Here is a 19,133-nt window from a genome sequence, read left to right on the forward strand (position 1 = left end):
GCCAAGTAATATTCCATTGTGTGTATATACCACAGTTGGTCTACCCATTCATCCATCAGTGGACACTTGGATTGCTTCTACCTTTTGGCTATTTTGAATAATGCTGCTGTAAACATTGGCATACAAAACCTGTTCAGCTCCCTGCTTTCAGTTCCTTTGGGTATATGCCTAGGAGTAGAATTGATGGATCAAAGTACTTTCTTATACTCAGGACTTTACTTGGATCTTATGAATTAAAACTTTAACTTGACCATTCATTCAATTTGTAGCAGAGGTTTTTTCTAAAAAAGCACAGCATATCTCTAAACAGAACCCAAACAGGGAACTTTTGATGTTAAAACAAATGATAAAAAAGAAAATGATTATTAAGATGCAGCAGATATTGAGTCCATCATAGTAATTAACCTGTTGCAGATTATCTTTAAACTGTTCTCTCTTCATCGGCCTCGCTAAAGAATTTGGTTCTCCTACTGATGTTGGCTCTTACAAGCATAACTGGATTTGACTTCCTAAAGAAATTCCAGAGAGACTCATTTTTCTAAAACTGTTTGATTCCTCACAATTAAGAAAAAATGTTGGCACTGTTTAACTTAATTCCAAATTTGTGTTGGCATATAGGATTTCAAAGTTGTCACTTTTCAACAGCATTTCAAAGTTTAAGGAAAGCATGACATTTTCCCCTCATTTCAGTTGGGAGGATCTCTCAGAACTTAAAACCAGTTACTAAAGAGGCAGTACTGTTGAAATTTCCATTCAGATATTTCAGATGTCATCTAATCCGTGGAGTAAAGTTTTGGAACTTTATCTCTAATAAAAATAGTTTATCCTAATTCCCTTAGGATTTAGGGGTATAGAGGGACAGTTTTTCTGTAATTTTTTTCCTCCTACAAAAAATTGCTAACTTTATGTGTTGTTTTGTTTAGATTGCTTATGGGAGATGAACGTGTAAAGAATGGCCTTAATTTCATGTATGAGGCTCCACCAGGGGCTAAAAAAGGTACTTGGTTATTTCCCTTTTTTTAAGTCTTTGATGTGCATGCAACTAAAGATTAAGAACTCTTATGACAGACATTTTTCTAGAAGTTGCTCTTCATCTTTTAAAATTGCTATTATTCTCTAAAATAATTTTTTAAAATACTGCAATCAATACAGTAGAATAAATACTAAAAATATTTGTCTAATCTAGTAATAATTTAAGGGCTTGTCCTTTGGGGCGGAAAAAAATATCAGCATTACCAGAAGTACATTTATTCTTTTATAATTTGTATGTTCAGTTCTTCTTACTGAGTATACTTGTAAATAGAAAGCATAATATTCACTGTCAGTGAAAAATATAAAAGTTTAAAGATTAGAAGTTAATGTGCTTATTAAATACTGTCTCTTATTCAATGCTGTTTTTTATCCTTCAGTGATTTGAACTGTATCTTCTGAAGGAAAAAAAAAAGTCAAACTAATACATTCTTATAAGTTACTGTTAAATACCATGATATCATAGTGTAGTATATGATAGCAAACTTTTATGTTGAAGTTTTTAACTTGACCTACTTTTTTTTCCTTCCATATTTTTAATGTGCAATCAAGAAAACAAAGAGGTAAAGTACTATTTTCTATGTTTGGATTTATTTGCAATAGATTGTAATTTTATGGAGAAATTGAAAGACTTTCATGAATATTTTTAGAAAGAAGAAACAGAAGGAGAGACCGAATACAAATTTGAATGGCAAAAAGGGGCCCCACGAGAAAAGTAAGAACTGGTTTTCTTTTTTTTTTCTTTAATTTTATTTATTATTTTTTTGGGGGTACACCAAGTTCAATCGTCTGCTTTTATACACATATCCCCGTATTCCCTCCCTCCCTCGACTCTCCCCCCACTCTCCCTCGAGTACCCCCCACCCTCCCCGTCCCAGTCCTCTAAGGCATCTTCCATCCTTGAGTTGAACTCCCTTTCTTATACAACAACTTCCCACTGGCTATCTATTTTACAGTTGGTAGTGTATATATGTCTGTGCTACTCTCTCGCTTCGTCTCAGCTTCCCCTTCACCCCCACCCCCCCAAACCTCGAGTTCTCCAGTCCATTCTCTGCATCTGCGTCCTTGTTCTTGTCTTATCACTGAGTTCATCAGTACCATTTTTAGATTCCGTATATGTGAGTTAGCATACAATATTTGTCTTTCTCTTTCTGACTTACTTCACTCTGTATGACAGACTCTAGGTCTATCCACCTCATGACATATAGCTCCATCTCATCCCTTTTTATAGCTGAGTAATATTCCATTGTGTATATATGCCACATCTTCTTTATCCATTCATTTGTTGATGGGCATTTAGGTTGCTTCCATGTCCTGGCTATTGTAAATAGTGCTGCAATAAACATTATGGTACATGTTTCTTTTGGGATTATGGTTTTCTTTGGGAATATGCCCAGTAGTGGGATTACTGGATGGTCTTCTTTTAAGATAAAATATGTATCATTAAATTTATCTGATATCCCATCTTATGTTGCCTTTTTATTCACTAGAGAAAGAAACTAATGTGAAAAGTTATTTTTAATGATTTATCTTATGCAACTAATTTGCTTGATCATAGTCTTTAGTTTTATGTTTATTTTTTTAATTTTTTTAAATTGCAGATCATCAGAGTGGATCCTTAATGAAGTTGTGTTTGGAAATACTAGATTTCTTGGTTCTATTTATTTATTGATGTTGTACATTTCATAATTTACTTAGAACTATAAAACTACTTTTAGTTTAATTATTAAATTATTAACATTGTACATTTTCTCTCCTTAATAGATATGCCAAAGATGACATGAACATCAGAGATCAGCCCTTTGGTATTCAGGCAAGTGACACATATTTATACTGTAAGAATAAGTTTTTTTAAATAAACACTTCTTTATATTGTTGTCCAAAAGGTATTCAAGCTGAAAAGAGGCTGTATGGTTTCTATTTGTATTAGATAATAGAAGGACTAGGAGAGAAAACATTAAATGTAGTAAACTGATAAAAGATAGGACTCAGTTTTATAATGAGGATTACAATGATAATGGTCTCTGCAGTTTTCAAGGAATTTGGAGAATTAGCTCAAGGTAGAAAATATATATATATAAAACTATTTGTTGGGCTTCCTAGGATGTTTCTTAACCTCTCCCCTGAGAGTAATAGCTTCCATAAAGGCTGGTACTTTGGACGTGCTGTCTGGCGAGTAAAGTATGTTGTTGTGACACTCAAAAGAGAGTCGAACGCCACTTCATCCATTTAAAATGAGGTGCACTCTTCTCTACCTGCCAGGCTAGCCAGTTTGTTTTAAATGTCTGGTTTTGGGCTTCCTCGGTGGCGCAGTGGTTACAAATCTGCCTGCCAATGCAGGGGACATGGGTTTGATCCCTGCTCCAGGAAGATCCCACATGCCGCGGAGCAACTATGCCTGTGCACCACAACTATTGAGCCTGCGCTTTAGAGCCCGTGAGCCACAACTGTTGAGCCCATGTGCTACAACTACTGAAGCCCATGCGCCTAGAGCCCATGCTCCACAACAAGAGAAGCCACGGCAATGAGGAGCCCGTGCACCACAACGAAGAGTAGCCCCCACTCACCACAACTAAAAGAAAGCTGTGCACAGCAAAAAAGACCCAACACAGCCAATAAAATAAATAAATAAAAAATATTTAAATAAATAAATAAATGTCTGGTTTTGATCGTACTTAAAAAAAATAATGGACACAGCAAGCACATTTCTAGGTGTTGAATTTCAATAAAACCCTGCTACTCAAAAAAAAAAAAAAAGCTGTTTAGAACCGTAACAAACTATCACCAGATGGCCAGGTCCTTGTTATAAATAACATTTTTTTGAACACTGCCTTACTTATTCATGTACATATTCCCTGCTGCTGCTTTCCTGCTATATTGGCAGAGTTGAGTAGTTGCAACAGAGACCTTTGGTCCATTAAACCTAGAATATTTACTATCTGGCTCTTTACAGAAAAAGTTTGCCAGCCCCTGGTTTAGGAAATTGAAACCTCAAAGATTAACTTTTTAAAATTAGAGACTTTAAAATTAAGCCATGACATCATTCTTTTTTGATATTTTACCATTTCTTTTTGGATGACATTGTTTTATTGCCACCATGTAACACTCAAAAAAAAAAAAATAGGATTCAGCTTAGCTTTTAGGCATAATTTATAATGAAAGATTTTAGTGTTTGAATTACATTGTGAAATATAGTTGTGGAGTCTCTTTCCCTAGAGATCTTTTAAAAACAAGACTGATTTAATTTAAATTCTCCTAAGGAGCAGGGAGTTGAACATCGGTTAGATGTTTAGTATTTTAATAACCAAAGTAATTAATGTTTACTCTTTCTCAGGTTCGAAACGTGAGGTGCATTAAATGTCACAAATGGGGTCATGTCAATACAGATCGAGAATGTCCTTTGTTTGGTCTTTCTGGAATTAATGCAAGTTCAGTTCCCACTGATGGCTCAGGTAGGCACTAGACATAATTTATTTGTTTGTTTTAGACTACATACAGGACAAACAAGGAAAGTGAAAATAACTTTTTTTTTTTAAGTCTCGCTGGGTTTTGGTTTGGTTTGGTTTTCTGGGGTTAGATTACATTCGCAAAATATGATGGTCAATGGGAAACTCGTCATATATTTTGAATTTGAAATGCTGTGTTTTAGAATTTAATTTAATTTTTCTAGCCAAGGGGCCTATGAAATTGATTTTAAAAGGAACAGATGTATTAAACATAGTTTATCAGATTGGTAACCTAAAAATAGAAGAAAGAAATAGCTATTTGTTATATTCATGTCCTCCTGAGGTATAAAACTGGCTGGACAAAAGCCACAAATTGCATTTTTTGTTTCAGAGATAAAATCAAAGTTGAGTTGTAAAAGATGTTAAATATATTAAAATTAATTTTACCTTCCTGCATATTTACTGTCTACTTAAGAAAAATTGGTCTAATTTGGTTTGGATCATTTGGGTTCTTTTTATAGAAAGACATTAAAACTGAGAAGTTTTAACTGAAATTTATCAGTGCCTTGTTAGTATGTTGTTGAGACAGCCACACTAATCCAACAGTAACTCATAATGAATCATAATAGCAATAACCTGCTTAACTCTGTATCCTTAAGTCATTTCACTTTTATGAGTTTAATTCTTTGTTTGAAAATAAGGATAACAGTATAACTCAAGAGATTTTCAGAGTTTTTTAAACAGCTATAGAACCTTTTTTAAATTTTTTAAAATAAATCCTACATGTAATCCCAGCATATAGAACATATAAAGGCAGAGCTGCTTTATTGAAGCAAATGTTCTCAGCGTGAAGCCCCATCCTCTCAGCTAATCTAGGCCTCTGATGTACCTCTTTAGACTCCCTGAGGCTTTCACTGCCACCTCTGAGCCCAGGGTTCACCCTCAATCAGCCTATGACCTTCAGCCTCTCTTCTATAGCTAGAAATCAGCCTCTCTTCTATAGCTATAGCTTCCTTCGAGCAAGCCAGATGCAGGCTGTAGAATTCAAGATGCTAGTTCTCATATTAGGAGTTTAAGAATTTGATCCATTATCAAGTTTGCCACTGTTTCATTAATGGTGTTATGAATGTCAGAATGGGTAGAGGAAATACCCACGTGTAATATTACAACTGATTTTTTAAAAATCCTTACTGGTCTTTTAAAAAGTTTTAAAAAACCACATCTTAAGTAGAGGGAAAACTGTTTGCCCAGTGGTGAAAGAGTATCCATAGAGACCTTCGTCTGGCAATCTCTGACAAAAGAATGCCCTGCTGATGCCATAGTGCAGGTACTCTTAAACTCACATGCTGTGCGCCCTCTCCCCTGCCCTCACTCAGCTGGTGAAGGAAGGGAGAGAAGCCGCCAAAGAAAGCCCCAGAGAACATGAGGGTGCAGTAGGATGCAGAACCCATTGGTACAAATATCTCTGACCACTAATTTTGGTACTTATACAGGGATCTGTTGTTACATTTGAAAAGTATATTCTGTTTTCTGGAAGGGGTTGCATCTTTCTCCGTCCTTTCTCCATCCTTGTGGTGCCCTTCCAGATGCATGACCCCTGTGTTGGCTAGGGGCAGGCAGTGGCAGCTGCTGTCTTTGTTCCTCAGCCTTGTCTTACTTTGATCCTGCTTGGAGAGAACGAGTAGGATGACTCCAGGATACTAGGAGACTAGGATGTAGACTGTAGACTAAGGTAGCCCTTTATTTAGTAATTGATAGACCTGCTTTCTCTTGAATCTGTATTAGAAAGTCTACTAACAACAACCAAAAGAACGTGTGCTAAAGATTTAAAAGAACAACACATCCAGTGTTGGAGCAGGTATGATAAAATGACTATTTTAATCCACAATTGATAAATTGGAGCAGCCTTTCTGAAGAGTCATTTGATGATATGTATCAAAAGTGTTAAGAACATGCATATCATTTTACTGGAAATTCAACATCCAGGAATTTATAGTAAGAAAGTGATAAGGTAGATGCTCAAAGGTTTATAGTAGTAAAAGATCAGAAATAACGCTAAATGTCTATCAGTAAGGGGTTGGTAAACTCATTTATTTAACAATCACAATATGGAGTACTTAACTCTGTGCCAGGCATTTTTCTAGGCTCTCGGAACACAATAGCAAAACAGAAGAGGTTCTTTCATTCTATTGGGAATGACACAAAATAGACTAATAAATAAGAAAGTACAGGGACTTTCCTGGTGACACGTGGCTAAGAATCTGCCTGCGAATGCAGGGGACACAGGTTTGATCCCTAGTCCAGGAAGATCCCATATGCCGCGGAGCAGCTAAGCCTGTGTGCCACAGCTGCTGAGCCTGCGATCTAGAGCCTGTGAGCCACAACGACTGAGCCCACGTGCCATAACTACTGAAGCCTGTGTGCCTAGAGCCCTTCTGCTTTGCAGAAGAGAAGCCACCATAGTGAGAAGCCCATGCACCGCAATGAAGAGTAGCCCCTCCTCTCCACAATTAGAGAAAGCCCACGTACAGCAATGAAGACCCAATGCAGTCAATAAATAAATAAATAAATAAATAAAATTTTTTTAAAAAAAAGAAAGTACTAGGTATTTATAAATTCTGTGATGAAAATTACATTGGATACTGTGATAAGAACTAAATGGGGAATAACTGCATGAGGCGGTCAGGAATAGCCCCTCTGAGGAAGTGATGTTAGGCTGAGACCAAGATGACAGAAAAATGCAACCATGCAGGATTTCGGAGAAGAGCATTTGGTATCTCAGGCAGAAGGAACAACCTTCTACACAGAAGGAACCATACATTCAGACTGTGGAGGTGTGGAGGTACGTAGATGCCTGATTTGGAACCCCTGCTCTGTACTTAGTAGCCATGTGACTTTAAGCAAGCTGCTTGAATGTTCTGTGCCTCAATTTGCAGAGTCTGTAAAATAGGTATTATACTAGTACCTACCTCCTAAGGTTGTTATGAGAACTAAATGAGTTAATATATGTGTAGTGCTTGGCATAGCACCTGGCACATGGTAAGCACTTTATTAGTGTATTTTTAAAAAAACAAATTATGGGGCACTCCCTGGTGGTCCAGTGGTTAAGACTCCACGCTTCCACTGAAGGGGGCAAGCATTTGATCCCTGGTTGGGGAACTAAGATCCTACATGATGTGCGGCGTGGCCAAAAAAGTTTTTCTTCAATTTTTAAAAATAAATTATAGAATTAATTGGAATACCAATATAGCCAAAATGGAATACGATATAGCCATTAGATATTGGTAAATGAATCAAACTATTGCTCTGTATTGACATGTGAGGATATACCAGGATATATCAAGTAAAAAAAAAAATTAAGCAGTATTTTAAATTTCTTAAATCCTGTGTCTTACTTTTCTAAGAATACCTCAAAGTGCTGAACTCTGTGATAAGATTATGGTAAAAATAGATCAGTAACTTTCACCATCTGTAATACCACATAAGATGATGAAAGTTACTGATCTATTTCTGATGCACTGTCAGAGTTGAGAACCATCAGCTTCAGCTATATGTAAGAACAATTGAAGATTTGGGAAACAGGACCTTGTTTGCTTAAATTATGTTTTACTAATATTACACAGTTATGAATTTATCCTATAGGAATAATCATGGATACGTCCTGAGATTTTGTTGTAAAGCATTGCATATAATAGTCATACAGGTAGAGAACCTAAGTATCTAATAAAAGGATATAAGTGAATAATTATGGGATATTGTCACAAGACAATACTATACTATGTAACCATTAAAAATAATAGGAAGATTACTTAATGAATGGATGTTGTTTACAGCATTTGGTCAAATAAAGAAGCAGATTATAAAACAGGTTGATTACATGGATTCCATTCATGTTTCTCTTTACATCTTTAGGTAGACATATAGAGAGATACTTTTAGAAAAATAAAAATGCCTGGAGGAGATAGACTAAAATATTAACAGTGGTTATACATTTATAATTTTTAAATGAATATTAGAGGAATTGAAACTTATACATAGAAATAAATTATTTAAAATGGTATTGCTCACTTAATACCTTTTAAAGTTTGACCTGAATTTAACAGTACCACTTAACTAACGTTAATAGAAACTCCTAAAGGTTTCTCAAAAACAAAATAAAAGATACTCTGCTGTATTGAATAGGAAAGCAAGTAATGATGTTATATTTGAATTTGAATGCAATGAAAAATAAACTGGCCAATTTCCTAATCCACTTGCTGATTCAAGCTAAAAAAATCTTTTCATTTAAAAAAATCACCTATTGAATAATGTCTCACCAGTGAATAGAGATTATTTTTGCAATAAGGCAATTTCAGTGGATGTGGTTCTCATGGGATAATCACACCCCTGGGGTACAGCCTTGTGCCTGTAATCTCCCAGGAGTGTAATTATTTCATGATAACTGCACCCCCTGGTGTTCCATTACTTCTATTATGAAATTCTTAGTTTAGTATATAAAGTAACTTACTTTGATCACTGGAAACTGCAAGGTGCTGTTAGAATGTTCCAGCTGTGAGGTTTACAGAGACCAGCTATAAGATTTACTTCTCCTTTACAAAGTTAAATTAGGCAATCAGAATGCTTCTTTTGACTAAGCTGGTTTAGAATATCTTTTCTACTGATAAGATCATCTTAACTTTATAAGTTTTTGTCCACTCTAGATACATCAAAATTATATATGGAACTGATAAGCTTCAGTGGTGACTGCATTTTTATAAAATATTTTTATATTACAGCGTAACTAAATGCCTGGCCCACCGGCCTTTTGTTTATACTCTGTAGCCCTTATTCTTATCATTGCCTCTTACCTTCTGTTACTGACTCATGTTTTTAATGCATATTGAAATTAAACATCATTTTTTTTAAATCCACAGTGGTGGTTTTCAACAAAGCAAGTGGGTTTTTTTGTTTTGGTTATTTTGGCTTTAATAGATTTAATGATCACATATATCTGTATGTTTCCTACTTAATCTTTTTGTTTGTTTTGTTTCAGTCTTATTTGTGTTTTTTCTTAATAGACTTTATCTTTTAGAGTAGTTTTAGGTTCATAGCAAAACTGAGAGAAAAGCACAGAGAGTTCCCATATACCACCTACCCCCGCAAATACACAGCCTCCCCCATTATCAACATTCCCCATCAGAGTGGTACATTTGTTATCATTGATGAACCTACATTGACACATCATTATCACGCAAAGTCCATAGTCTACCTTAGGGCTCACTCTTGGTGGGGTACATTCCATGGGTTTGGACAAATGTATAATGGCATGTATCCACCATTTTAGTATCATACAGAGTAGTTTCACTGCCCTAAAAAATCATCTGTGCTCTAAGTATTCATCCCTCCTTCCCCCCAACCCCTAACAACCACTGATCTTTTTACTGTCTGCATAGTTGCACTTTTTCTTGAAGGTCACACAGTTGGAATCTATAGTATGCAGCCTTTTCAGATTGGCTTCTTTCACTTAGTAATATGTATTTAAGGCTCCTCCATGTCTTTTCATGGCATGATAGCGCATTTCTCTTTAGTGCTGAATAATAGCCCATTGTCTGGATGGACCACAGTTTATTGATCCCTTCACCTTCTAGAGAACATCTTGGTTGCTTCCCTGTTTCGGCAGTTATGAATAAAGCTGCTGTAAACATATATGTGCAGGTTTTTGTGTGGTCATAAGTTTTCGACTCATTTAAGTAAATATGAAGGAACGTGATTGCTGGATCATGCGGTTTATTAGTTCTATAAGAAACTGCCAAACTGTCTTCCAAAGTAGTTGCACCATTTTGCATTCCCACCAACAGTGAATGAGAGTTCCTGGTGCTCCACAGTCTCACCAGCATTTGGCATTGTCAGTGTTACGAATTTTGGTCATTCTCATAGGTGTGTAGTGGTACCTCGTTGTTTTATTCTGCATTTCCCTGATGACATATTATGCAGCACATCTTTTCACATGCTTATTTGCCATCTGTATATCTTCTTGGCGAGGTGTCTGTTAAGGCCTTTGGCCCATTTTTTTTTTTAATTGGGTTACTTGCTTTCTTATTGTTGAGTTTTAAGAGTTCTTTGTATATTTGGGGTATCAGTCCTTTATCAGATGTCTTCTACAAATATTTTCTCTGAGTCTGTGGCTTGTGTTTTCATTTCCCTGAGCATGTGTTTTTTTTAACAGCTTTATTGAGTTATAATTTACATACCATGCAGTTCACCCATTTGAAGTATACAATTCAATGGCTTTGAATTTGTATATCCACAGAGTTGTACATCCATTACCACAGTCAATTTTAGAACATTATCATTTCCTCAGAATGAAATCCCACACCCCTCAGTTCCTGTCCCCAGTCCCCAGTCTCCCCCAGTCCTAGGCAACCATTAATTGCCTATTCTGGACAGTTAATATAAATGGAATTATACAATATGTAGAAAAGAAAAATTTCATACTTTAACACAAAATTGGCTTGTCTCTCCCTACCCGAAACATGTTAACTTCCAGTGTCCTCTCTCCACGGAGTCTGGACATGTCATCTTCCTTACACATGGATGTACCAATATGCTCAGAGTACTGTTAACCAGGGAAGCTCATCCAGGCTGTCCAGAGTTTTTATTAGGGTTTAATTACACGGGCATGATTCATTGACTTATTGGCCATGTGGTTGAACTCAACCCCTCATCCCTCTCCCTTGCCCCAGAGGTCAGGCTGATATGTGGCTCAAAGCTCCAACCCTCTAATCACTTGGTTGGCCTTTCTGGTGTGGCCAGCCCCATCCTGAGTCATCTCCTTGGCAAAACCTATCTAGGGGCTCACAATGAATAACAAAGACACTCCTATCACTCAAGAAATCTTGAAGATTTAGAGGCTCCCTTCCACGAATTGGGGACAGAGTTCTTTATTATACAGCAGTTGTATTTTCATTTTCATTTAGTTCAAAATATTGTTTCTCTTGAAACTTCTTCTAGCCATGTGTTATTTAGAAGTGTGTTTATTTAATCTACAAATATTTGTGGATTTTCTGGCCATCATTCTGTTATTGTTTCTAGTTTAATTCTATTTTGGTCTGAGAGCATTCTTTATATGATTTCTATTCTTTTACGTATGTTAAGGTATATGTTAAGGTTATGGCTCAGAATGTGGTCTTGGTGACTGTTCCATATAAGCTTGAGAAGAATGTGTATTCTGCTGTTGTTGGATGAAGTATTCAATAAATAACAACTAGATCCAGTTGATAGATGGTGCTGTTTAACTATATCCTGCTGGTTTTCTGCCTGCTGGGTCTGTTTCTGACAGAGGAGCATGGAAGTCTCCAACTGTAACGGGATTTGTCTAGTTCTAAAATCATTTCTATTAGTTTTGGCCTTACATATTTTAATGCTCTGTTGTTAGGTGCATACACATTTGGGATTGTTATGTCTCAGAGGATGAGCCCCTTTTTCATTATGTTATTGTGTTTCTTTATCCTTGATAAATTTCCTTGGTCTGAGGTCTGCTTTATCTGAAACTAATATAATAGTCCAGCTTTATTTTATTAGTGTTAGCATGGTATATCTTTCTCCATATCTTTACCTTTTTTTTTTTTAATAAATTTATTTATTTATTTTATTGACTGTGTTGGCTCTCTTTTTTTGCTGTGTGCAGGCTTTCTTTTTAGTTGTGGTGAGTGGGGGCTACTCTTCATTGCGGTGCGCGGGCTCCTCATTGCCTTGGCTTCTCTTGTTGTGGAGCACGGGCTATAGGTGCGTGGGCTTCAGTAGTTTCAGCACACGGGCTCAACAGTTGTGGTTCACGGGCTCTAAAGCACAGGCTCAGTAGTTGTGGCACACAGGCTTAGCCGCTCCGTGGCCTGTGGGATCTTCCTGGAGCAGGGATCGAACCCGTGTCTCCTGCGTTGGCAGGCAGACTCTCAACCACTGCGCCACCTAGGAAGCCCCATATCTTTACTTTTAATCTCCCTGTGTCTTTATATTTAAATTCAGTTTCTTGTAGACAACATAGAGTTGGATCTTTTTTTTCATCTATTATTGACATAATTGGATTAAGATCTACCATATTTATAATTGTTTTCTATTTGTTGCCCTTGTTCTTCATTTTTGTTTTCCACTCTCTGCTTTCTCTGGTTTTAATTGAGTATTTTATGTGATTCCATTTTCTCTCCTCTCTTAGCATATCAGTTATGCTTCATTTTTTTTTTAATTTTAGTTGTTGCCCAGAATTTGCAATATACATTTACAGCTAATCTAAGTCCACTTACAGGTAACACTGTACCACTTCACGAGTAGTGCCAGTACATTATAACAGAGTAAACCAGTTTCTGTTATATAGTGCAATTCCTTCCTTATAACATCACTGTCATACATTTTGTTAATCCATAAGTTATAAAATGCATCCAATGTATTGTTGCAGTTATCGTTTTGAATGTTATCTGTTAGATCAGTTAAGAATAAGAAAAACAAAATATTTTATCTTTTATTTATTCTCAATTGCTCTTCCTTTATGTAGATCTGAGTTTCTGAGCTATGTCATTTCCTTCTTTCTGAATAACTTCTTTTAGTATTTCTTGAAGGATGGGTCTACTAGTAATATAGTCTTCAATTTTTGTTTGTCTGAGAAAGTCTTTATTTCTTCACTTTTGAAGGATAATTTTACTGGATACTGGATAATTTCTATGTTGGTGGGTTTTTCCTTTTAACCTTTAAATATTTCACTCCACTCTCCTCTTGCTTGCATGGTTTCTTAAGAGAAGTCTCATATGATTCTTATCCTTGTTCCTCTCTCAGTAAAGCTTTTTTTCCCTTCCTCTGACATCTTTCAAGATTTTCTCTTCATCTTTGATTTTCTGAAGTTTGAATATCATACACCTAGGTATAGGTTTTTTGCTGTTTATCCTCCTTGGTGTTCTCTGAGCTTCCTGGATTTGTGGTTTGGTGTCTATGGTTAGTCTTGAGAAATCTCAGCTATTATTATTTAAAATATGTTTTTCTCTTCTTTTCTCTCTTCTCTGTATTCCTTCTGGTATTCCTGTTATACATATGTTACACCTTTTATAGTTGTCCTACAGTTTTTGGATATTCTGGCTTCCTTTTTTTAATTTTTTTTTTTAATTTTTTGTTCGGTTTGAGAAGTTTCTATTGACCTATCTTAAAGCTTACTGATTCCTTCCTCAGTTATGCCTAGTCTGCAGATGAGTTCATCAAAAGCATTCTTCATTTCTGTTAGTGTTTTTTATTTCTATCATTTCCATTAGATTCTTTCTTAGAGTTTCCATCTCTCTGCTTACATTACCCATCTGTTTTGCATGTTGTCCACTTTCCATTAGAGCCCTTAGCATATAAATCTTAGTTATTTTAGATTCCCAATCTGATAATTCCAGAATCTTCATCATAGCTGAGTTTGATTCTGATGCTTGCTTTGTCTCTAGACTGTGGTCTTTGCCTCTTAGCATACTTGTAATTTGTTGTTGAAAGCCAGACATGATGTATCATGTAGACAGAACTGAGGTAAATAGGCCTTTAGTGTGAGATTTTGTTTATCTGGCTAGAAATTAGGTTGTATTTACTCTTTGTTATAGCTTTGGATTTTAGAGGATAAATTTCCTCTGGTGTCCTCGTTTTTGTCTCTTCTGTCACCTTTGGGTTTCCCTATAGACTCTGTTAATAGAGTTGAGCCTGGCTTCAGTTGTAATCTTCTGTTATTTTATAGGAGCCCTACTGATATGGTAAGGTGTGAAGGGAGGGGAAGCATTCTATAATTGTATGACTAGGTTTCACTTTCTATTGAGCCTCTACTCCTGGGCTGTAACCTTCACAAGTGTTTGTCAGCTTTTTTCCCCACTGCTCAACTTTTTTCTTCCCTCACGTAGGTTAAGCTCTGGTAAAATAGCTTCCTTTGAGATTAAGCATTTGTTCAGGACAACAAAATGCTCTATGCATATTTCAGGATGGTTACTTTTCTCTTCCTACTGTTGGAAGGGAAGTATAAGGCAGGATTATTCTTTGATGTTCACAGTGAGAACCTGGTGGGGCTTCTGGAAGTAAAACTCACAAAAGTATGGGGGCCCCTTTAAGGTTGAGCCCCCAGGAGTTTTCATCTCTCAAGCTAGTTCTTGCTCAATCTGCAGGAGTAGTCAGTTATCCTTTAAGTATTTCTACCAGTTGCTGGCTCTGTTGGTTTCTGGTCCTGGTAAACTGAGTCTCTGTATCACCTCTCTCTCCCATTTGGGGGCAGTGATTTGCTCTGTGACCTGAACTCTGATAGAGCTAAGATTTGTTGATTTTGAGTTCTGACAGCTTTTTTCTTGTTGTGAGAATGGGAGAATGTTTACAGCAAAGCTTTTAGTGTGTTTAAACAATATGAAAATTAATAAATAATGGGTTGGCCAAAAAGTTCATTCGGGTTTTTCCATAACATCTTGTTGCAAACCTATGTTTGCATATCCGTGCTCTTTTCCTTGCTTTATTTCCCCTCAACTTGATTTAATTTTTCTTGAAGAATGTTACACTAAGCTGTAGCATTGATAGCATTTTCTGCAACAGAGCTCCCACATGCTGTTCTTCCATCTTTCCATCAACCTTTCATGTTGGAGGAATTTTTGTTGCTTGAGAACATGTTTGGGAAATTTGACAAAGTAATTGTCAGATCATAAGCTTGTATTAGAAAGATACCTAGGAACATGCTGGAGGGACTTTATTTAGAAAGAAAGATGATAAACTCAATTGCCCTTCTGGCACATCCCACCTGTGTCTGTTTTGGAGTTCTTTTATGTAACTCCTTGAAGAAGTTAAATCCTCTCAGCATAGCTACTGAGATAGCCCTACATCTGATGGCAGAATTTTTTTAAATCCTTCAACATAATTCTACTGCAGAAAAAATATTTGTGTTACCAGAATCTCTTTAAAGCTAAACTCCTCAAATAGGCAGATATTAAAATTAGTAAAGAATTGACCTCAAAATAAAGAAGGAAAGTTAGGCACCATTTCTTCTCTCCTTTAATATGTAGTTTGCTTTTTTGTCATTGTTGTAATTGAATTATGAGCTCTTTGTATATTTTGAAAATTAAGCCCTTGTCGGTTATTACTCAGCCATAGAAAAGAATGAAATAATTCCATTTGCAGCAACGTGGATGGACCTAGAGATTGTCATACTGAGTAAAGTAAGTCAGGCAGAGAAAGAAAAATATCATATGATATTGCTTATATGTGGAATCTAAAAAGAAATTATACAAATGAACTTATTTACAAAACAGAAACAGACTCAGACTTAGAGAACAAACTTATGGTTACCAGGGGGAAGGGTGGAGGGAAGGGATAGTTAGGGAGTTTGGGATTGACATGTGCACACTGCTATACTTAAAACAGATAACCAACAAGGACCTACTGTTGAGCACAGGGAACTCTGCTCAATGTTATGTGGCAGCCTGGATGGGAGGGGGCAGTTTGGGGGAAAATGGATACATGTGTATGTATGGCTGAGCTGCTCTGCTGTGCACCTGACACTATCACAACATTGTTAATCAGCTATACTCCAATATAAAAATAAAAAGTTAAAAAAAATGCAGTTGATAAGTCGGGAACATATATTTTTAAATGCATGAGGAAGCTAGTAAAGCTTGTCAGTTCAAAGTGTTTCAAAGGTCAAATTGATGCTCTTGAGTAGTCCTTTAAATTTTGGCTATTTTAAGTGATTACAAATGGTTACTCATTTTGAACTATTTATAAGCACTATTATAATTCAGTGATTAAATTTGTTGTTAGAGTGGCTATGCCTTGAAATTCCATTGACATTAACAAATGAATTGCAATCCTGCTCTGTCAGTAAATGGCTCTGCTCTGTGTTAAAGGCATGTGTGGGGCTAGTGGAGGCTACATCTCCCACAGTCTCAAAGGGGTATTATGATTCTCAGATCACAGTCATAACTCTCTTTTACACGACTCTTCCTATTAATATCATTCCATCTACTCAAGGTCTGCCAACTTCAAGTAAAGGAAATTAACTAATGATTACCTGGGAAAAGGCGAATGAATAAAATGTAGTCTACTTCGTAAATATTACTAATTCTACCCAAATCAAACTTAACATGAACCTTCATCATGTTCCACTCATTTAAAATGCCTTTTCCTAAATCCTATGGGAGTTTGAAAGTCAAATTCAGTTTCTAGTTCTTTCTTAGAAAGTATTGCTTTTCTGAAATAGGTACTGTATCTTATTTATCTTTGTATTCCCAATGCTTGGCACAGTGTACATGCTTAATAAATAACAGTTTAGTGAGTGGCTTTGCTAACTGTACTAAACATCATTGTTTATCATCTTATTCTCTGAATATATCTTATAATACAGATTTACAGTTTATATTTTTCCTGCTCTTTTATATGAACTAATTTTCCCAAAAAGATTATAAGCTTGAAGGCAAAAACCAAGTTCTCTATTCTTTATTTCTCAAGTACCTAGTGAGATAAAATAATAAGCCCTCAGTAATACATACTAATTTGTAAAATCACTTTCTGTGTTATATGCTAGGGAGGAATAAGTTGAAATTCCCTATGCAGGGTTCTCCATAGTTTGAGAGAGATCTAGTATAGAAATGTAGTGAGAGTCTGTAGTAACTCAGTCATTCAGTAATTACTGTTGACTGACTTAATATATGTTTAAGTAAAATGCACTGGTCTTAAGAGTAGTTTGAGTTTGACAAATGTATGCATGCATGTAACCAGTGTCTCGACAAGATATAGAGCATAGAGCGTTGCCATCACCCTGGTAAACACCCTTCTGTCCCTTTCCAGTTGGCATCCTCCATCTGCAACTACTACTCTAATTTCTAATCCCATATTACTTTTACCTGTTCGTGAACTTCATATAAATGGAATCATACAGTATGTGTTCTTCTGTGTCTGACTTCTTTGACTCAACATATTGTTTTTGAGGTTCATGGATGCACAGCCTTTCAAGAGCGTTCATATTCTTATAACGTCTTTAAAACATAGTGCTGACTTCTAATACTTCATGTTTATCACAACACAAATGATTTTTCTTAGTCTTCTAGGACTATGAATTCACTTTATTATCTTTATTCAGTGTATTACTTAATGATAGTTGTATCATCACTTAAATATCTGCATGTAAATTAAGTTGAAAATTAAGTGTAAAGACAATCAAATATAACGCCTCTTTAACATTGATTCTGTAAGGCAAGGTTGTTTTTAATAAAGCATTTTTCACTAGCATACAGTAAGGGCAGTTTCATCTTTCCCTGCTTTTGTGTATTTTCCAGACACAGAAGCAAAAATGAAATGTTCAGTTTTTCCTTTACATTGTATGTCTTAATAGAGATCAAATTAGCTTTCTTCAGTATGAACTCAGGATAAGGGCAATAAGAAACCCTATTGTTTCCAGCCTCCACTAAGATGAACTGGCAGTGTGTCAGGAAAATTCCCAGTATGGAGCAGTTTTATTACAATTCAGTACAATTGGTTCTTGCATAACCTTTAGAAAATCATACATAAAACATTCTCATCTGTATAAATAAAAATCACCCACACACGTTATTAATAGCCTTGCTCACTTTCTCCCTGGGACTTGTGCTGCATGCTCCTACTGTGCCCCCCTTTTCAGTCTTTTTTAAAGATAAGTTTCAATAAGATTTCTTCAAAGCAAAAAGGTTAGGTAATATGAGGAATCAAATACAAGTGTAAGATAATTTTAATAATTCTCCCTCTCGATCATGTACTATAACTAGTGTTTCTAAGTGTCCCTTTTACATTTAGCGACAGGGAGTGGCTTTTTCACAATATATAGTCAGTTTAGTTTTGGGAAAGAAAGAAGAAATAAATGTCATATTTTTCATGGAAATAAGAATCATTATTTGTGATGTGTTTGGGGGTTTGTTTTCAAACACACACATTTTTAAGGTTGTATCACTATTACTCTGACTATGGTAAATACATGGTGAAAGCAAGAACATACCAGGATGAATTCTCAGCCATCTTTCCTTAGTCTGGTTTATTCGCAAAAATGTGTTTGCTTTCAGGTGTCATTTTCCTGAATCCGAACTTTAGAAAACTTTTCATTATTCCCCTAAAGTAATGTGTTATAAAATACCAGAATAATTTAATAATAAGCCTCTAGATCTAACTGCTAATTTACAGGAAATACAAGAGCCAGAGAACATATTAAATATCATCACTACCCAGAATGGGGGAAATTCTACAGGACAAGTGACCAGTTTCTTCAGTAAGTGAATATCTACAGCAGAAACTGGCACAACATTGTAAAGCAATTATACTCCAATAAAGATTTGAAGGGAAAAAAATGAATAGCAATAAGGGCAGAGTGGAGGAAAAGTGGCTACTTGTTTTAGATTGAAAGACATTTAAGATATGTCATTTACACCTCAAAGAGAGAGAGAGAGGGAGGGAGACACTTAAGAGATATATGAACCAAATGCAATATGTGGAACTTGTTTGAATCCTAATGTGAACAAGCCAACTGTAAAAAAGTACTTTTGAGATAATTGGGGAAATCTGAATGTTGACTGGATTTTAAAACTGTCAGTATTAATAAGTGTAATAAAGGGGTTAGGGCTTTATTTTTAAGAAATAGCCCTTATTAGTGATTTATATACCAAAGTGATGTCTGAA

General features: G+C 35.8%; 1 protein-coding gene across 1 annotated transcript in view; it reads left to right on the plus strand.

Moving 5' to 3' along the window:
- The window catches only part of CIR1 (corepressor interacting with RBPJ, CIR1), a 33,896-nt gene that overhangs the window by 7,639 nt on the left and 7,124 nt on the right, over positions 1-19,133 (plus strand). Inside the window, exons 3-7 of the mRNA XM_057745026.1 lie at positions 924-997; positions 1,582-1,592; positions 1,680-1,744; positions 2,794-2,842; positions 4,364-4,481. Coding sequence (XP_057601009.1) covers positions 924-997; positions 1,582-1,592; positions 1,680-1,744; positions 2,794-2,842; positions 4,364-4,481 — 317 coding nt within the window. The remainder of the gene's footprint in view (positions 1-923; positions 998-1,581; positions 1,593-1,679; positions 1,745-2,793; positions 2,843-4,363; positions 4,482-19,133) is intronic.

Source organism: Hippopotamus amphibius, chromosome 8 (genome assembly GCF_030028045.1).
Source record: "Hippopotamus amphibius kiboko isolate mHipAmp2 chromosome 8, mHipAmp2.hap2, whole genome shotgun sequence".
Lineage (NCBI taxonomy): Eukaryota > Metazoa > Chordata > Mammalia > Artiodactyla > Hippopotamidae > Hippopotamus > Hippopotamus amphibius.